General features: G+C 40.5%; 1 protein-coding gene across 1 annotated transcript in view; it reads left to right on the forward strand.

Moving 5' to 3' along the window:
• The window catches only part of FCRL5 (Fc receptor like 5), a 42,381-nt gene that overhangs the window by 9,377 nt on the left and 12,640 nt on the right, over positions 1 to 20,364 (forward strand). The window contains exons 4-10 of the mRNA XM_070045072.1: positions 520 to 792; positions 1,082 to 1,366; positions 2,824 to 3,099; positions 5,778 to 6,117; positions 7,193 to 7,215; positions 11,016 to 11,294; positions 14,614 to 14,892. Coding sequence (XP_069901173.1) covers positions 520 to 792; positions 1,082 to 1,366; positions 2,824 to 3,099; positions 5,778 to 6,117; positions 7,193 to 7,215; positions 11,016 to 11,294; positions 14,614 to 14,892 — 1,755 coding nt within the window. The remainder of the gene's footprint in view (positions 1 to 519; positions 793 to 1,081; positions 1,367 to 2,823; positions 3,100 to 5,777; positions 6,118 to 7,192; positions 7,216 to 11,015; positions 11,295 to 14,613; positions 14,893 to 20,364) is intronic.

The following is a 20,364-nucleotide window of genomic DNA, read 5'->3' on the forward strand; positions in this document are numbered from 1 at the left end:
ATGATATTGATGACATAGGAAAGTGTTCATAGCAAAGTAAGTGAAAAGCAAGTTATCAAGTAGATAAATATTTTAATTTCATAAAAAGAAAAGAAATACACACAGACTTTCATATACATGTACATAGAAAAAAGAACTTGAAAAAATCTGGGTGGTGTGATGATAAGATTAATTTACATTTCCGTTTACAAAATTTTCTCAAACATATGTGTTCCTTTTAAAACCAGAAAAAAAGAGGGATTTCCCAGGTGGTCCAGTGGTTTGGACTCTGCACTTACACTTCAGGGGCACGGGTTTGATCTCTGGCTGGGGAACTAAGATCCCGCAAGCCGCGCATCATGACCAAAAAATAAAATATAAAATAGATAGATAGATCGATAAGACCAGAAAAAAAGAAATGATAATTATTTTAAGAATCCTTTTTCCTAGTCCCTCTCTTATAAAATCTATTGGAATAATAATGAAAAGAAGGGAGAAACAATCAGATGAAACAGACAACTGTCCATGTGTTTCCTACAGCCAACCTGATCCTGCAGGCTCCACTTGATGTGTTTGAAGAAGAATCTGTAATTCTGAGATGCCGAGCAAAGGCAAACACAGTACTGAAAACTATAAAGCTGTACAAGAATGAAAAAGTCCTGGAAGATCACACTGTGGAGATAGCAGTGGGAATGTTGACTGACTTCCATATTCATCAGGCAAGTCTGAAGGACAACGGCAAATATCACTGTACTGGAGTTAAGGAAGATGATCAGTTGGTTTCTTCAAACTCGGTCAAAATCGAAGTCCAAGGTAAAGCTTTCATTATTTTGTGAAATAGGTTAGTCTAAAGGAGGACCCCTGAGATTGTAGAGGATAAAGAGGGTGGACTGTAATACCATTGAACCTCAGGGCACAGTCCTACAAGGAACAGAGAAAGTACTACTGTGCTTTGGGCTGAAGGATATTAGTAATCAAAGGTGGCATCTCTTCTGCCTGCTTTTGTATGCTCTGCTTGCTCGTGCTGAGGATGAACTGTGTTTTTCTCCAGAGCAGTTACAAGCCTCACTGCTCCAGGAACTGTTTTGATTCTTCTCTCTAGAGCTGTTTCCACGTCCTGTGCTGAGAGCCAGCTCCACCCAGCCCACTGAAGGAGGAGCAGTGACTCTGACCTGTGAGACCCAGCTCTCTCCACAGAGGCCAGATGTCCAGCTCCAGTTTCACTTCTTCAGAGACAGAAGGTCCCTGGGGTCAGGCTGGGGAAGCTCTCCAGAATTCTGGATCCGCACCATATGGAGAGAAAACTCAGGGTCTTACTGGTGCCAGGCACAGAGCATGAATCCCTCTGTCCAGAAACAGAGCCAGAGATTACAGATACAGGTGAAAAGTAAGTGTTAGTGAGGTGAGACTTGCTAAGACTGGGGCTGGGAAGAGCCGGGCAGAGTGGCACAACAGTTGTTTATTTTTTTCTTTCAATCCCATGAGATACAACTCTTTCTTTTTCTTCTGAAGTTTCTCTTCCTTGACACCATTTTTTTTTCCTGGTAGGCCTATAGGAATAAGCCACGGGCTGTGGCAGAGCCCTCCGACTGGGCTGGATGGACTCTGCTCAGCCAGATGGACAGATTCCTAGAATGCTAGATCCCTGGAGCAGAGCACTTAAGAATAAAAAAACAAAGGACAGGAGATTGGGGAGTAAATAGTTTCAACTTGCTGTCTTTAAGGATGGTGTTTTATCCACGATTACTTTTCCCTACATCTCTGAAACTGTGTAGGTCCTCATGCATGACTGCTAACCAATTGTCAAATGCCTCTTCTGATTAAATTTGACTCATCTCATAGGAGACGTGTTTGAGCATTAGGGAAGATGCAGATCTGGGGTGCATGCTTTCCTGAATGAGGAAGGGGTGAAAGTGGTAGCATTCTCCATAAATTCACTCCCATTCCTAAGCAAAAAAGAAGGTTCTATGTTTCTTCTACACTATCCAGAATTTATTAATCTTTGTTCTCCAGTCACAGTCAACAGGTTTTTCTTAGGTCCCTGGTTTGGACTGGAAAATTGAAAGGAAGTGGAGAGGGTGTTACCCAACAGTTGCAAAATAGTAATTTCTAGCATAGGATCTCCCCTAGCATAATTGATGGAACCCCAGTCTCAAACCCTACTCCCTCTCTGTTCCCAGGTATCTTCCCTTGTTCTTCAAGCCCCCAGGATGACTCAGAAAGGCACTGCCCTAAGCCAACATCCTAGTGTAAAACCACAACCACCTGGAGTATAGAACACTTTCATCACAGATTTTCCCAGTTTTAGGAGGACTGTTAGGTGTCCACATCCTCTGATCATCTAACTGACTGGCAGAGGTGTTAAGAAGTGCTTATTCCAGGGCAAGCTTTCTGTATATGCCAATGATTGATTTCCAGCTAGCCATTGCAGTTGTCACAGCTTCAGAACAAGCACCTCTGATGGCAGGTCTTCCTGTCCCCTTCACCATCCACCACTTCCCCCACAAGCAACACCACTGTTGGGCACCGGGTGTAATTTCTAGAATGATTAGTCCATGTTCTAACAGGTAGGGCATGAGGGGAGGGTGGGCAGGGTTGCCTCTTTTTCTTGTGCCAGAAGCTCCACCATTTCATTAGGGAGTTGAAGTTCTCCCAAACAATGGATGGACCACAGTCGCTCCACCACTTTCTCCCTCGTCCCAAGGAAAAAGCCCAATTCTACTCCAGGCCAACTTCCCATCGGGTCAGCAGACTTAGCCCTTCCCATTCTGAGACTCTTCTTCTATGACTCATTCTGTGACACCCCAATACCAAGAATCCCACATGTCATTTTTATTCATTTAGAAGTTGTTCCTGACATCCGTATATACCCTCGCCCAGAGTTGGTGTTTGAAGGGCAGGAGCTGGTGCTCATCTGCTCAGTAAATGGAGTTCCAGGCCCCATCACAGTTTCTTGGTACAAAAAATTCAAGCTGAGGACAGAAAGAAAGCTTCACACTTCCTCAAAAACAGAATTCAAGATCCCTGTGGTGCAAAACAGCCATGATGGAGAGTATTATTGTGTTGCCAGCAATAGTCATTCCTCCTTCCGCAGTGACCCAGTGACCATCAATGTGAAAGGTATGTCTGCCAGATATTATCTGAGGGATGGCTTTTCAAACTTCGTGAAAACCACAAGGTGGTTGGGTGGGAGTGAATGTTGATAGTTGCCAATAATTTACTACTCTGAATAATCTACCAGAAGTTAGAGACTAACAGGAGTGGGATTTAGGGATAGAAGGAGTTATGGGAGCTTTTGGAAACTCCAAGAAATGGAGGTCAGAGAAAGTACTCAGTGATTGGCATATGTCTGGACTCTTCATATTTACAAATTACTTTTTAGCTTAAATGCAGTGGCTCCTGGGATAAAGCCAGAACAAACAGAATTTTAGAACTGGAACAATCTGGGACCATGTGTCTTCATAAGCCTCATTGATTTAAGGATGTGCAGGGATTCCCTCCCTCCCACTACCTCGTTGTCTCTTTTAGTTCCAAATGACACATCCTTTCACCACCCTCAGGGCTCCTAGGGCACAGGATATTGGGAAGAATGAGATAGAGTTCCAGATCTTCCCTGTGAAACCAAGGGAGCCTCTCTTTCAATTCTGTATCAGTTTTATCATGAGGCTGAAATCCTGAGGACCCCAGATCCCTATACTAGAGGAACATCCCTAAATCTCTCTGCCCACAGAACATTCTGGGAATGACTCCTGTACTCAGACAATGACCTGGGGACCCAGGCAGTGAGGAGAAGCCACTCTCCATCAGAAGTGAGTTAAGTCTGACCACCAGAAGTCACAGGATCAGGTTGTTTGTTACCCCACAATCTAAAGACTGCAGCTTCAGAAATTCACAGGCTTTTGGTTCACATGGCACCACGGCAGGTTCATTGCCTCTGCTTGGCAGATCTGAGCTCCTTCCTGTGACCACACTCTCAGGAATTCCTTACAGTGAATCATCAACAGTAAAATACACAGTCTGACCAAAACTCTCCTAACACAGCTGTGAAAATTTTTCAGGGTCCAGATGCTGTCAGAGTTCACCATTATTTGGTTTAGATGATATGCAGTCTTTGATTTTTCTGTCAATCAAAAAAAAAAAAATAGTCCAGCGATTCCTGGGTCTAATCTTCCTGTTACTGAATCCCAACAAATCTCTACTCCCTTACCTACTTCCTGCTTCTTCCCCAATTCATCTATATTAGTTTGCTCAGGCTGCCATAACAATACCACAGACTGGGTGGTTTAACAACAGAAATTTATTTTCTCACAGTTCTGGAGGTTAAAAGTCCAAGATCAGGTGCCAGTAAGATTGGTATTTAATCAGGGCTCTCTTTCTGGCTTGTGGTAGGCCACCTTATCTCTGTGTCCTCACATGACCTTTCCTCTGTGCCCTGGGAGAGAGAGAGGCCTCTCTCTTCCTCTTCTATGAGGACACCAGTCCCATCTGATTAGGGCCCCACCCTTATGACCTCATTTGACATTTATTTCCTTAAAGGCCCTATCTCCAAATACAGTCATATTGGAGATTAGGGCTTCAACATATGTATTTGGAAGGGACACAGTTCAGTCCATAACACCATTCTAATATCCCCATTGGTTCCCAGGCCTTTGAACAACTGTCTCTATCTTGTGGGCCTCATCTTTCAACAAGTTCAGATACCATCACACCCCTTAATATGTCTGCAGCATCTGTCTCTCTCCTCCTCCTTGGTCCCTGGCATCTACAGAATTCACTGTTTTTCTCTTTTCTTTCTTTATCCTTCAAATCCCCAGATGCTTGAGTTTCCAATCAATCTTAGTAGTTCTCAAATCATTTCTCTATCCCAGAGTTGTGGAGATATCTGTTGTTCCAATCAACAATTAATTATTGGCAATAACCAATGTGCAAATCCATGTAGGATACAGACAGGTAGCAACATCACAGTTACTCCAACCATGTAACTATGGTTACTGCACCACCCCAAACTACACCACCTACTTTACCAGTATCTGATGCCATCTTACACTGAAAGCTATTAAGGTAGTTGTGGTAGTGAGAGGAAAATAGCTTCTGTAGAGCCCTATGCTGTTTCCTTCATTGGTGGCAAACTCCAGTTCCACTTTCAAGGAGATGATATGATTCAGCGTTAGACCATGAGTAAGGAGACAGACTCAGGTCCTATCTGGCCCTGAAAACAGCCCGCTGAGGGACTACAGGTGGATCTCCTAACCTTTTCCTGACTCAGTTTTCTCACCTGTAAATAGAGAGGGTCAGGCTGGATGCAGGGAGAGTGTAGGAACAGAGGAGAGCATCCTGGAAGAGTATGTGAATCTGGAACAGAAATGGGCCAAGGGCAGAGGCCTGAGGCCAATCCCAGCAAAGGGAGAAGTGTAGAGCAGGGACTGATAAGAAGACTCAGAGAGGCTTGGCAGGTGAGGGAACAGATCTTCCATGGTCATATGGCAAAGGGAAGGGACAAGGTAAATCTGTCAGTCTGGTGGAAGCAAAATAAGGGACTTCTTCCCAGAGAACATCATTTCCTCTGGAAAACAAGAATGAGGGTCACCTAACAAAGGGAGACAGGAGAAGAGAAGGGCCAGGTCTGATGGGAAAGGAGAAGACCAGCATGGAAAACAGGAGAGAGCTGGGGAGAAAAGCCTGGGAGGCACTGGGCTGCCCTGAGGGCCAGTGGACTTCAGACTGGACATCTCACTAGCCACTAATTGAAAGCTCCAAGAAGTGTCAGATGCACCTGTTTGACTGTTTCTTTCCCTCAGTCCCCGTGTCTCAACCTGTCCTCACCCTCAGCCCTCCTGGGACCTGGACTTTTGTGGGAGATGAGGTGAGCTTTGACTGTGAAGCTCAGAGAGGTTCTCTGCCCATCTGGTATCAGTTTTTTCATGAAGATGTGCTGCTCATGAAGATAGAAGCTACTTTATGGAGAACAATGTCCTATAGATTCTTTCTGACTGAAGAGCATTCTGGGAACTACTACTGCACAGCTGACAATGGCCTTGGCCTCCAGAGCAGTGAGACCCTGAGACTCTCTGTCACCAGTAAGCTCTGGATTCCTGTCAGTGACCCATCCCTGACCCTCTCACACCAACCTTTTCAGAGGTCTGCATGGATCTTCCAGTTTCCTACCTCAGTCAACCTCATGCCTGTCTTGGTTCCCTTCTTATAGAACCAGCTATCTGTGGGCCTTAATCTCACCCATCCCTGGCTCAGCCAGACCCCTATGATAGCTCAGCACCTTCCCCAGCTTTTACCAAATGAATTTGTTTTCTCAAATTATCTTCTCAGGCCCTGTATATTCAGTCTCCAAGCCAATTTCTCTTAACTCCATGCACAGAAGCATCTCATATTTCCCCAATAACACTTACATATTAATTTAGTTACAAGCACAGTCATATGGGCATATAGTGGGCAAGACCTTACTTTCTCCAAAGTGTTCTCAAGCAATTCAAGCTCTTCCAGTAGGTTTAAAGAGGGCTGAAGGTGAAGGGAAGGGAGGAAATTGCTTCCTGGAAACCAGCTCATTTGTTTTCTGGGGTTTCCGTGATCCTTTGACTTAACCCAGTAAAATAAGTGTCATTTCATTGTATTATGTTTTTAAATTTTTTGTTGCAGTATGACATACATTTATAAAGGTATACGAACCATAGTTGTACAGATCATGGTTTCCCATGGAACCATGAAAAAGTGTCATTTTAGGGGCAAATTTGTTTCTGTTTACACTTGGAATCTTTGTTTAGTAGAGAGTGAAAGTTCAGTTTTCTTTTCAGAGAAGAGAAATATAAATAGAAAAATCTTGAATCTGGTATATCAGATCATTTTAGGTCAGAAGAAAAAAACCCTGATGTCTCCAGTGGGTAAGGGTTTGTTAAGGATATCCAGGGATTAAAAAACAACAACAACAACAACAAAACAAAAAACAGGAAAGACATTATATTCAGATTCATGGAATAAGAACTGGGAGATCTCTCAGAATTCAACTTATTTCTCAAAAACAGATTATACTGATGTCTGAGGATCTAGAAGCTTTCATTATTCTCTACTCCTAAGCCCATCAGCTATTTCCTTTCTATGTCCTTCTGACCCATTGTTCTTACTGCTCCTAAGTGCTTTCCACCCTCATTCTTATGACTCTATCTTATAACTTATTTTTACTCAAAACTCCTGTTAATTTCAGCATTGACTGCCTTGGACTTCTAGGTATGACATCCTGCTCTGTATTTCAGCGTCTGCCCCAACTGCCAAAGCGGTGCTTCCAACTAGTCTAACTAGTCAAGCAGCCTAGCTCTAAGACACCTCATAGGCCACTGGCAAGTCTATACATAGAATGTTCTTAAACCAACTGCTCACCTCTAATTCAACAAATGATGGCCAAGAGAGCAGGGTCACTTGGGACAACGTGACATGTAATGAACTACGTTTAAGAAAATACTTTTTCTAGGAACGATATGCACAGCAGGACCTCTGAGGTTTCCTAGAAAGAGCCAGTGTACATGAAAAAGACCTTGCTCGGGTTGTCTGATGTCAGCGTGGGTCAGAAAATCTGAATTCTAGCCCTGGATATGAAAATAGCTAGCTCATAATTTGGGCAAAACTTTTAAATTTTCTTTGTCTTGCTGTTTTCACCTTCTATTGAAAGTTAGATAAGACAGTAATTAGCGTCCCTTAGAGCCCCAGAATTCTGTGATTCAAGTTGGAATAGGAACCCAGAGGCCATGAATTCATGAAGCTCTGGAAGAAACAGAGTGAGGGAGAGGCTGAGCGACACTCGTCAAAGCCCCAGACAAGACAACCAGGGAAATCTGTGGGTGCCCCAGAGCTGAGCTTGTTTACCTGGCAAAGCAAGGGAGAGCATCAGTTTCACAGAATCTCATCAACTCTCACAGCAGGGAGTTAGGTGAGGCACTTTTAGGGCTTTGGGAGCAGGAATTGGTCAGAGTGTGATTGTAACTGCAAGTGTGGTCTGGTCAGAATTTGTAAATTAGGCAAGTTTCTCTTACAGTCTGTGGTCTTAGGAACCCATGAGTCCACTTGGAGTTCTTATTACTATGGTCCTATCTTGGAACATATGGATCTGAAGGACCTCTTGCTCCTCGATAGCTGTTTCAGATCATAGAAATAAAACATGGCCAAAGGAAGACATTACCCCAATATAAATTGTTGAGTAAAGAGATTATTTTAAAAATGTAAATGATCTGGGGCCCAGACTCCAAAGCCTGAAGCCAATCTACCTAGGAAAGCCCCAAGCCCTAAGACATCCTCTTTCTCATTATGATGTTGTATTTTCTTCTCAAATTTAGCAATATCTGAAACCCCTTTATTTCCCATTTAGTGTCTGTCTTCCTCAATACCAGAGTATAAGCTTCATGAGAATGGAACCTTATCAGTTTTGGTCTGCACCTCATCCCTGTGCCTACTTGGTGTCTGGCATAGAGTAGGTCCTCAGTCAGCATTTGTAACTCCATGAACAAAAAGTCTTTGAGAAGAGATGAGGAAAAAAAGAGCAGGGAGAAAACATTGATCTTTGCAACTGTTTATAGAAGTAAATGAGCCCTAAATTAGCAAACAAGTTGAGAAGCTTCACTGTGAGCCATGCAGACTTTCTGGCAGAATAATCTGGGTTATTTTTTTTTCCCCAAGAGAATATACACCAAAGAGAAGACACAGAAATTTCTTGGGAATGTGAGCTAATAAGATATACCCATTTTGAATCTATCAACAGCCCTGGGTCACTAAAACACTACCCGCCCCCCACACACACACAGCTTTCTCAAGCAAATACAAAACTCAGAATATAATTTTATTCATTGAAGTAAAAGCCATAAAGAAAACAAGTCCAATATGAGAATCTTATATGTATAGCTGATTCACTTTGTTATAAAGCAGATACTAACACACCATTGTAAAGCAATTATACTCCAATAAAGATGTTAAGAAAAAAAGAGAGATGATAACAGAAAATAAAATATATATACATATATATATAAAACAGAGCTCAGGAGAAAAACCAAACCTATGTTAAAAATAAAATCCAAATTTGAAGCACTAGGAAGAGAATGCATACTTCCAAAATCTGTTACTGGAATGGAGAATTGGTTTGAGAAAATAATACAGAATACAAAGTAGAAAGACACAGAAAAAGGCAAAAAGAAAGTAAAATATGGAGATCAGACAACGAAGCCCACAAGTGTGGATAATTAAGTGTCTAAAGAGAGAAACAAAACTCAAAGACATAATAAAAAAGTTTCCTGAAGTGAAGAAAACTTGAATATGTAGATCAAAAGACATATCCTGATGAGGTTATTGACTTTCAAGGCTAAAAATATACGTGTGTGTGTATGTGCATGCGCCCACGTGTGTGTGATCACAGTAAAAAAAAAAAGAAAAAATAGCAGTCATCTCAAAAAGAAAAAATATGCAGTTGGTCTTAGTCTTTACACAGAAGTCAATGCTAAAAGAGAGAGGAATTGTATTCAGACTTGAACTTTCAGAGGAGAAATGAGAACTGAGAATTTTATATCAAATCAAAAAAACATTTTCAAACGTGCAAGAATTCAGGGAACTTAGTACCCATTAAAGCTTCTTGAAAAATTACTTGATGACAAACTCTAGCCAGCCAAGGTATGAATCAATATAAAAGACTCCAAATGAGGAAACTATGATATGAAAAGTGAATACTGAATCTATTCAGATCAGTAGTTCTCAGCCTTGGCTGCATATTAGAATCACCTAGGAATTTTGAAAAAAGACTTTTTACTAAGCTCTCTCCAGACTAATCAAATTCAGAATCTCTCAGATGGGGTCTCAGAATCCATATTTTTTAACACATCCTCAGTTGAAAATATTGTACAGATATGGTTGAAAACCACTGATTCAGACAGAAAAACAAAGGCTAAGCAACATGAGAGTTATGGTTACAGAAGAGAAAGCAACTATTATAAATGCTGAAAACGTAAAAAATATATGTAACAAAGGAAAATCAGCCAGAGGGAGAAGAGGAAATTAAAAAAAACAATTTTCTCATGATTATTATTATTTCATAATGGAGAACAAAAATTGACTTGATAATTTATAAAAATTAATGACAGATTTCAAAGTTTTCATTTTGTAAATAATTTCTGGTTACTTTATAGAGAACAACTCATCATTAATGGATTATAGTTCACTAGCAGTCCATAAAAAATCAAATAATAAATTGTAAGGTCCCATAGGATAGAATAAGTCAATTCTTCAGATGGAACAACTGTAGAGTTTAAAACTAGGAAAAGAGAAATGATAAGAAAAATAAGCCTGTGCATTTATATGCCTATAATTGATCAGAGGGTGGGGAAAGGAAACTCTTACATACTATTAGTGCAAGTGTAAATTCATTGAAACTTTTTGAAGAAAAATTTAGCATTATATATCATTATTTGAAATGCCCATATCCCAATCCCAGAAATCCCACTTCGAAGAATTTATCCTAAGAAATGCATTGACAAAATACAATGATATATATACAGAATTGTGTAATGCAGCCTTATTCAAACTTAGAAAACAATAACAACCTAAAGTTCCATAATGAGGAATTGCTTCAGTGTATTACAGTAAATTCATACCATGGAATGCTTTGCTGTTGTTAAAAATAATCAAGCAATATTTACCCTAAATTATCAAATTTTAAATTTAGAGGAGTTGCATTTTATGCATGTAAATTATACCTCAATAAAGCTGATTTTTTAAGTGACTGAGATAGATCTTTAGGTAATAACACAGAATGATGCTCATGATATTTTGCTAAGGGGAAAAATCAGGTCATAGACCAGTATGTATACTGTGATCCCAGGCATGTATGTGGGTATTTTATGTATTTGTTTATGTGTTGATAAGAATAAGAGTTCTTACACATAGAAAAGATCTAGAAAATGTCACCAAATAATCGTCAGAGGTAACTTCTGAAAAATAAAAATAGAGTCAATGGGAAAAGATCCTGGTATCAACTAACTCATTTTTGCTCTCAGTTCCAGTATCTCGCCCCATCCTCACCCTCAGGACTCCCGGGGCCCAGGCTGTGGTGGGGGACATGGTAGAGCTTCACTGTAAGGCATGGAGAGGCTCTCCCCCAATCCTGTACCAGTTTTATCATGAGGATGCCAGCCTGGAGAGCAGCTCAAGCACCTCTGGAAGGGGAGCTTCCTTCAACCTCCTTCTGACGGCAGAGCATTCTGGGAACTATTTCTGTGAGGCCAACAATGGCCAGGGGTTCCAGCGCAGTAACACAGTGTCACTCAGTGTCAGAGGTAAGTGGACCCAACTACAGCACAGCCAGGGACAGACCATCTCCCCCACCTTCACCTGTAGCCGAGATTGGAGGTACCACAGGGCCATTTGCTGTGTGACATCACTGCTACACAGCCTCCAACTGAGAGTTCTGTATTCTACATTTTCAGGAACTCGCACCTTCCCTTTGCTTGCTTTGCCTCTCTTGGTAGCAGCAGTGCAAGGCATTGTGACTAAAAGTTTCCTAACGTAGGAATAAAGGCTTTTAAAACACAAATTGCATCCTGGCCAACAATGATCAGTAAGAAAGGAAATTATAAAGTTCAACATGTCTCACCTCAGAAGAGATTTAGTTGGGGTTTCCTTTGTCAGTCAATCAATAAAAAGGCCAACTCATCCTTTCACTGGCTCATGAATTTCTCTCTAGCTTCTCCTGCCCCTGTCCCAGAGCATCTCAGACCTCCAGCCAGAACTCCTGCTAAAAGACCTTTCAACATCATTCTCCTGACATCTTACCTCTCATTCAGCTATAGCACTCTCTCTCCTACCTGGCCTCCCATGGGCTGACCTCCTAGTCATGCCCACTTTCAGTGCAGGCTTGGCACCTCACTCATAGTCTTCCTCTCTACCCTACACTCTGTCATCATTCCATAACTCGTCCACATGGATGACCCACTCAATAAAATGGCTTGTCATTCTTTCCGCCACCCACTGCCCCGTACATACACTACTCCAATCACCTGATCACAACCTCCTATCCCTCTACTTGTTTCTTCAAATCCTCCAATCACTAGGGGCAGGACAGGAATAAAGACGCAGGTGTAGAGAGTGGACTTGAGGACACGGGGATTGGGAAGGGTAAGCTGGGATGAAGTGAGAGAGTGGCATGGACATATATATACTACCAAATGTAAAATAGATAGCTAGTGGGAAGAAGCCACATAGCCCAAGGAGATCAGCTCGGTACTTTGTGACCACCTAGAGGGGTGGGATAGGGAGGGAGAGAGGGAGACGCAAGAGGGAGGAGATACGCAGATATATGTATATGCACAGCTGATTCACTTTGTTATAAAGCAGAAACTAACACACCATTGCAAATCAATTATACTCCAATAAAAATGTTTTAAAAAAAATAAAAGAATACAGGAATTAAAATAAATAAAATCCTCCCATCATTATTTTTCTCAGACCTCAACAGAACCCCCAGTTCATTAACACCTTTACTTCCTCCCAGACAATCACACCCTCGACTCCCACCACCATTTGAGTGTTTGTCTCGGTATCCATCCAGTAACTCATCCCTCCTCTTCCTAAGGTATAGAAGACTGCTTCCTATGAAAGGTGAACATCTCCATCCCACCTCTAGAGTCCATCCTCCCTTGCATTCTCAGACACTTTGAACAACTTTCTCTCCTGCTTTATAGGATCCTTCCCATTGACATTTAACGTGCTATGTCTCTCCCATGTCTAAGAAAAAAACCCTAACTTGGTCCCACTTATGTCTCCAGCCACTGCTCTATTATGGCTTCACTTCCAAAAAAGAGTCAGTTGCACAGATTGTCTCCATATCCTCCTTACCTTCTTGGATTTAACACTTGGTTTCTTCTGACCTTTATATAAAAAATGATTCTCACAAAGGTCACAAATGACCCCCATGGCTTTAAATGCAATGGCCATTTTCCAATCCTCACCTTACTTGGTCTCTCAGAAATAGTATTTCTTTCTTCTTGAAACCTCCCTTCCTTGGCTTCAATGACTTCACCTTCTCCTGGATCTCCTTTCTCTGCCACTCCTTCTCAGTTCCCTTTACTAGCTCCTCCTTTTATGGACAAACTTTAAAAGCATTGGTGTGTCCCAGAGCTTTGTCCTGCATGTACCCTCTTCTCTTATATATGTTCTTTCTCTGGATAATCCTGGGGGTGTCATCTATAAATGATTCTTAAGCTTTTATCTCCAAAAGAGACCTCCTACCTGAGCACCTGCCTATGCCATATCTCTTAAAGGCTCATGAACTTGAACATCTCTAAAACTGAACTCATGGAACTCCCCCCATATCTGGTCCTCCTCCAAGTGTCCCTAGCTCTGTGAAAGACACTCCCATTCACCCATATATACAAGGCAAAATCCCAGGAGTCTTCCTTGCCATTTCTCTCCCTTGGTCTCCATAGCCAGTTAATCATTGACTCCTATTGATTTTATTTCCAAAATATTCCTTGGATCTTTTCTTTCTATCTTTACTGCCACTATCATAGTCAAGTCTACCACCATTTCAATTACTGCAACGCCACCACTCCACCCCTAATAACCTCTCCATTCCATTTCTGTCCATTACAATCCATTTTGCACACTGAGATCAAAATTGTCTTTAAAAAAGACAGGTTTGATCATCTCATGCCCCTGTATAGAGACACTTACAGGTTTCCCATTGCTCTGTGAAGAAGGATCAAAATCCGTACCATGGCTTGTGAAGCTCTGCCTAGCTCTCCAGCCTTCTATTTCATGGCACTCTTCAAACCCTTCTCTTACTGCTGCTGTCACCTCGTTTCAACAGCTCAAAAGCGCCAACCTTCTTCCCAGCTCAGGGCCTTTGCGCACACTGTTTGCCTGCCTGGGCAGTCTTCACTCCCTTCCTCACCTGGTTAATTCAGATGTCACTTTGTGAGGAAGCATTACCTGACTAACCCATACTAGATCAGGCCCCATTATTATACATTTCATAGCATCCTATTCTTTACTTTGTATCAATTGTAAATGTTTTAATTATGTATTTGTATTTCTATTTAATTGCTCTCTATCATCTCATCTAGATTGCAGGCTTCATGAGGGCAGGAACTGTGTCTTTCTCACTATTGAATCCCCAGCATATTGTGTAGTTCCTGAGACTTTTAAACAGCTCAATTAATTTTTGATGAATGAATAAATATAAAAATGAGCCAATAACTTGATCAATATTTATTCTCTTTTGGGTCTTATTTTTGATGCGGCCAAGACTCGGTTACATCTCTGGCTATGTAAGCAGCAGTCTCCCCTGTTTCTCATTTTCTATTGAACTGATTTCTCCTTTTCTCCAATTGTCTTCTGACTTCTCAGATACTTGGGTTTCAATTTAATCTCTGTTTTCAGATTCCCCAAACACTTTTGCGATTGTATATCGAAGTATTCCAGACTATATATAACACTACACAAATGATTTGTTTCTTCAGATATGAAGCAATTATAGCTGAGTTCTGAGTGATGTCACAAGGTCATTAAAAACATTTTCCTGTTTGAAATGTCTTTTCTATAGAAGAACGTATTTAAACAGCATGAACTGATGGTTAACTATCTTTTTTCCTTCAGTTCCAGTGTCTCAGCCTGTCCTCACCCTCAGGGCTTCCAGGGCCCAGGCTGTGGTGGGGGACATGATAGAGCTTCACTGTGAGGCCCAGAGAGGCTCTCCCCCGATCCTGTACCAGTTTTATCACAAGGATGTCGCCGTGGGAGACAGCTCAGCTCCCTTGGGAGGGGGAGCATCCTTCAGCCTCTCTCTGACCACGAACCATTCTGGAAACTACTTCTGTAAGGCCGACAATGGCCTGGGGGTCCAGCAGAGTGAGGTGATGCTACTCAGTGTCATAGGTGAGTTGGTCCTGCCCACAGACAGCACAACCAGGGACTGACTGCTTTCTCTCCCCGGCAGCAGAAATGGAGCTCCAGCACTCCTGTTTGCTGGTGTGACCACCCAGCATATTTCCTGCACATAGAATTTCCAGTTGAAAGTCTGGGATCCTTCCTGTGTCTGCGCTTTCAGGAACCTGGACCTTCCCAGCAGCACAGTTCAAGAAGTCTTCTTGAATGTGATCAAAACTCCTCACTAAAAATGCAAAGAAGGTTTTTAGAACCAAGACTATATTTTGATCTGCAATTACGATACAAAAGGGAAAATAATGAATTTTAGGTATAGGTTTCGTTGCCCCCAGAAAGGTCAGGTCATTCTTTATCCTGGTTTTTCTCTCTTTGACTTCCAACAAACTTCTACTCTTGAGCTTCTTTCACTACCAGGGATATAAACATGCCTCATATTTCCATATTAAAAATTCTATATTAATATTAGCTAGGTACATAGCTTTTAAGGGTATACAATCACAACCAATCCAAGTTAGTTTACAAAGTGATTCTTAAAGCAGTGGGGACACAGAGGTGAAAGCAGGATGACATGGAGTGAAAATGGTCACCCATTAATCAAATTCTTTCGTTCTCTAAGCAGTCTGACATCTTGCCTTTAGGTATAAAAGCCAAAGGAAAACTGCTTCTTGTCATCTCTGAATCTGCTTTGTGATGATCCCCTACAGGCCAATCTTATGGTAGAGCAAAAGTATGCTAAGGGCTGTTGAGATGAATGTTCTAGTGTTGGTTCTGAAGATACTAGCTCTATGAACTTGGCCAAGCATATTTCCCTATATTGACCTCAATTTCCTCATTCACAAAGTGAGAAAATTGAACTAGATGAATATCAGGGTCATCCTCAACCCTAGAATCCTATTATTTTGGTGCACAGGGAATATGGTGTATGTCAGACTCAAAGGTTCCTGGAAGGAGACATGCTAAAGGAGAAGCTGGAAGTCACTGCTCCTGGGATACAAACCCAGAGAAACACGAGACCATGAAATAACATGCAAATGCTTTCTGAAGTACATAAAGCAAAATACAGGCTGATACTCATAGTCTCCCTTGGCTGGGTCCCTGAGTATCATAAGAAATACAGACAAAATCACATGAGCAGGTTGATTTAGGCATACCAGCCCAGGAGCCAGCATCCCATCAAGGTGGCTGGGGCAGCCATCTCTTTGGCATCTAGCAGGCTACCTGATTGCAGATTTGATTTTTTTTCCATTCAACTAGTCCATTCTTCTCCCCCCAGTGGTAGGCAGCACCTGCCTCAGCCAATTTTCCTCTAAGGTTCACAGGAACTCTTACTGCATGGTTTACACACTCACCTTTTAGATCCACCACACAGGCATGTACTTCTGACCAAGTGCCACTCCCTCCCTCTTCACAACACAGTGGACCAGCACATCATACCCCTCACACTCTGTATTCGTGATTTTATACACATCCTCATTCCTTTGTTTCTATGATCCCTGGTGCAAATGCCTATTATTTATGCTGGTGCTATCACACCTAAAGGACTTCTTGCTAAATGATTGTGTCTGAGTCCTAGAACTAGGACACATCATGGAGAACTACAAGAAAAAGGAATACTTATTACATTGTCACTACCATCATCATCATCACCATCATAAATACTTACTGAGCCCTTGTATGTGCCAGGCCCTGTGCTTAGTACTTGACATGCAATATCTCATTTAATCTTTAAAATAAACCACTGAGGTTAAAAATGAGATCATTTTTATCCTCAGTTTGCAGGAGAGGAAACTGAAGCTTAGAGAGGTGAAGTAACCAGCTTAGAGACACAGCTAGCAAAGGTAAAGCCAGGTTGAAAAATGAGCCTATCCAACTCAATGTAAATCTACATTATAATATCTCTCATCCTTTGTGGCCAGGTTTAACACAACTTTTTAATAATTTATTATTCTGGAAGAATACATAAACTTTCACGATAAAAAGTCAAATGGAACAAAAGGGTACTTTCAGATATATTTTTCTAGAAATATTAAAATATATTATAAACATAAAGGCATAGAATTTTTTACAAGTACAATCATATTACACATATAGTTATGCAACTTGCATTTTTTACTTGATATATCTTGGATATCTTTCGTGTTTTATTAGCAAGTCAACTAGGTTGTCTCCAGTTTTTAGCTATTATAAAAATTCTACAATAGAAATCTTTGCGCAAATATATTTGCAAATACTTTTTTAAATAGAAGTATAGTTACAATGTGTACAGCAAAGTGATTCAGTTTCATATACATACATATATATATATATATATATATATTCGTTATCAGATTCTTTCCATTGTAGGTTATTACAAGATATTGAGTATAGTTCCCTGTGCTATACAGTAAGCCCTTGCTGGTTATCTATTTTATATATAGTAGGGTATACATGTTAATCCCAAACTCCAAATTTATCTCATCCCTGCCTGCTAGCCCCCTTGGTAACCATAATTTTGTTTTCTATGTCTGTGAGTCTATTTCTGTTTTATAAATAAGTTCATTTGCATCATTTTTTTAGTGATAAGTGATATCATATGATATTTGTCTTTCTCTGTCTGACTTCACTCAGTATGGCAATCTCTAAGTCCATCCATGTTCCTTCAATGGCATTATTTCATTCTTTTTTATGGCTGAGTAATAGTCCATCGTATGTATATATACCACATCTTCTTTATTCATTCATCTAATGATGATATTTAGGTTGCTGCCATGTCTTGGCTATTGTAAATATTGCTGCTATAAACATTGGGCTGCATATATCTTTTTGAACTAGCACTTGCCCAAGAGTGGAATTACAGGATCATATAGTAACTCTATTTTTACTTTTTTGAGGAATTTCCATACTATTCTCCATAGTGGCTGCACCAATTTACATTCCCACCAACAGTGTAGGAGGGCTCCCTTTTCTCCACAGCCTCTCCAGCAATGTTTCTTGACTTTTTTTTTTTAACGTCTTTAGCGGACTGTAATTGCTTTACAATGGTGTTAGTTTCTGCTTTATAACAAAGTGACTCAGCTATACATATACATATATCTCCCTATCTCCTTCCTCTTGCGTCTCCCTCCAACCATCCCTATCCCACCCCTCTAGGTGGTCACAAAGCACCGAGGTGATCTCCTTGTGCTATGCAGCTGCTTTCCACTAGCTATCTATTTTACATTTGGTAGTGTATATATGTCCATGCCACTCTCTCACTTCGTCCCAGCTTACCCTTTCCCACCCCCGTGTCCCCAAGTGCATTCTCTACATCTGCATCTTTATTCCTGTCCTGCTCCTAGGTTCTTCATAGCCTTTTTATTATTTTTTAGGTTCCATATATATGTGTTAGCATACGGTATTTGTTTTTTTCTTTCTGACTTACTTCACTCCGTATGACAGACTCTAGGTCCATCCACCTCACTACAAATAACTCAATTTTGTTTCTTTTTATGGCTGAGAAATATTCCATTGTATATATATGCCACATCTTCTTTATCTCTTCATCTGTCGATGGACACTTAGGTTGCTTCCATGTCCTGGCTATTATAAATAAAGCTGCAATGAACATTGTGGTACATCACTCTTTTTGAATTAAGGTTTTCTCAGGGTATACGCCCAGTAGTGGGATTGCTGGGTCGTATGGTAGTTCTATTTTTAGTTTTTTAAGGAACCTCCGTACTGTTCTCCATAGTGGCTGTACCAATTTACATTCCCACCAACAGTGGAAGAGGGTTACCATTCCTCCACACCCTCTCCAGTATTTATTGTTTGTAGATGTTTTGATGATGGCCATTCTGACTGGTGTGAGGTGATACCTCATTGTAGTTTTGATTTGTTTGCTCTAATGATTAGAGCATCCTTTCATGTCTTTGTTGGCAATCTGTATATCTTCTTCGGAGAAATGCCTATTTAGGTCTTCTGCCCATTTTTGGATTGGGCTTTGTTTGTTGTTTTTGATATTGAGTTGCATGAGCTGTTTGTAAATTTGGGGGATTAATCCTTTGTCAGTTGCTTCATTTGCAAATATTTTCTCCCATTCTGAGGGTAGGCTTTTCATCTTGTTTATGGTTTCCTTTGCTGTGCAAAAGCTTTTAAGTTTCATTAGGTCCCATTTGTTTATTTTTGTTTTTATTTCCATTACTCTAAGAGGTGGACCAAAAAAGATCTTGCTGTGATTTATGTCAAAGAGTGTTCTTCCTATGTTTTCCTCTAAGAGTTTTATAGTGTCCGGTCTTACATTAGGTCTCGAATCCATTTTGACTTTATTTTTGTGTATGGTGTTAGGGAGTGTTCTAATTTCATTCTTTTACATGTAGCTGTCCAGTTTCCTCAGCACCACTTATTGAAGAGACTGTCTTTTCTCCATTGTATATCCTTGCCTCCTTTGGCATAGATTAGTGGACCATAGGTGTGTGCATTTGCCTCTGGGCTTTCTATGTTGTTCCATTGATCTATGTTTCTGTTTTTGTGCCAGTACCATATTTTTTTGATTACTGTAGCTTTGTAGTATAGTCTGAAGTTATGGAGTCTGATTCTGCCAGCTCCTTTTTTTTTCCTCAAGACTGCTTTGGCTATTCAGGGTCTTTTGTGTCTCCATACAAATTTTAAGATTTTTTGTTCTAGTTCCATAAAAAATGTCATTGGTAATTTGATAGGGATTGCATTAAATCTGTAGATCGCTTTGGGTAGTAGAGTCATTTTCACAATATTGATTCGACCAATCCAAGAACATGGTATATCTCTCCATCTTTTTGTATCATCTTTAATTTCTTTCATCAGTGTCTTATAGTTTTCTGCATACAGGCCTTTTGTCTCCCTATGTAGGTTTATTCCTAGGTATTTTATTCTTTTTGTTGTAATGGTAAATGGGAGTGTTTTCTTAATTTCTCTTTCAGATGTTTCATCATTAGTGTATAGGAATACAAGAGATTTCTGTGCATTAATTTTGTATCCTGTAACTTTACCAAATTCATTGATTAGCTCTAGTAGCTTTCTGGTGGCATGTTTAGCATTCTCTATGTATAGTATCATGTCATCTGCAAACAGTGACAGTTTTATTTCTTCTTTTCCAATTTGAATTTCTTTTTCTTCTCTGATTGCTGTGGCTAGGACTTCCAAAACTATGTTGAATAATAGTGGTAAGAGTGGACATCCTTGTCTTGTTCCTGATCTTAGAGGAAATGCTTTCAGTTTATCACCATTAAGAATGATGTCTTCTGTGGGTTTGTCATATATGGTCTTTATTATGTTGAGGTATGTTCCCTTTGTGCCCACTTTCTGGAGAGTTTTTATCATAAATTGGTGTTGAATTTTGTCAAAAGTTTTTTCTGCATCTATTGAGATGGTCATATGGTTTTAATTCTTCAAGTTGTTAATATGGTGTATCACATTGATTGATTTACGTATATTGAAGACTCCTTGCATCCCTGGGATAAATCCCACTTG

The sequence above is a fragment of the Globicephala melas genome, chromosome 1 (assembly GCF_963455315.2).
Source record: "Globicephala melas chromosome 1, mGloMel1.2, whole genome shotgun sequence".
NCBI lineage: Eukaryota > Metazoa > Chordata > Mammalia > Artiodactyla > Delphinidae > Globicephala > Globicephala melas.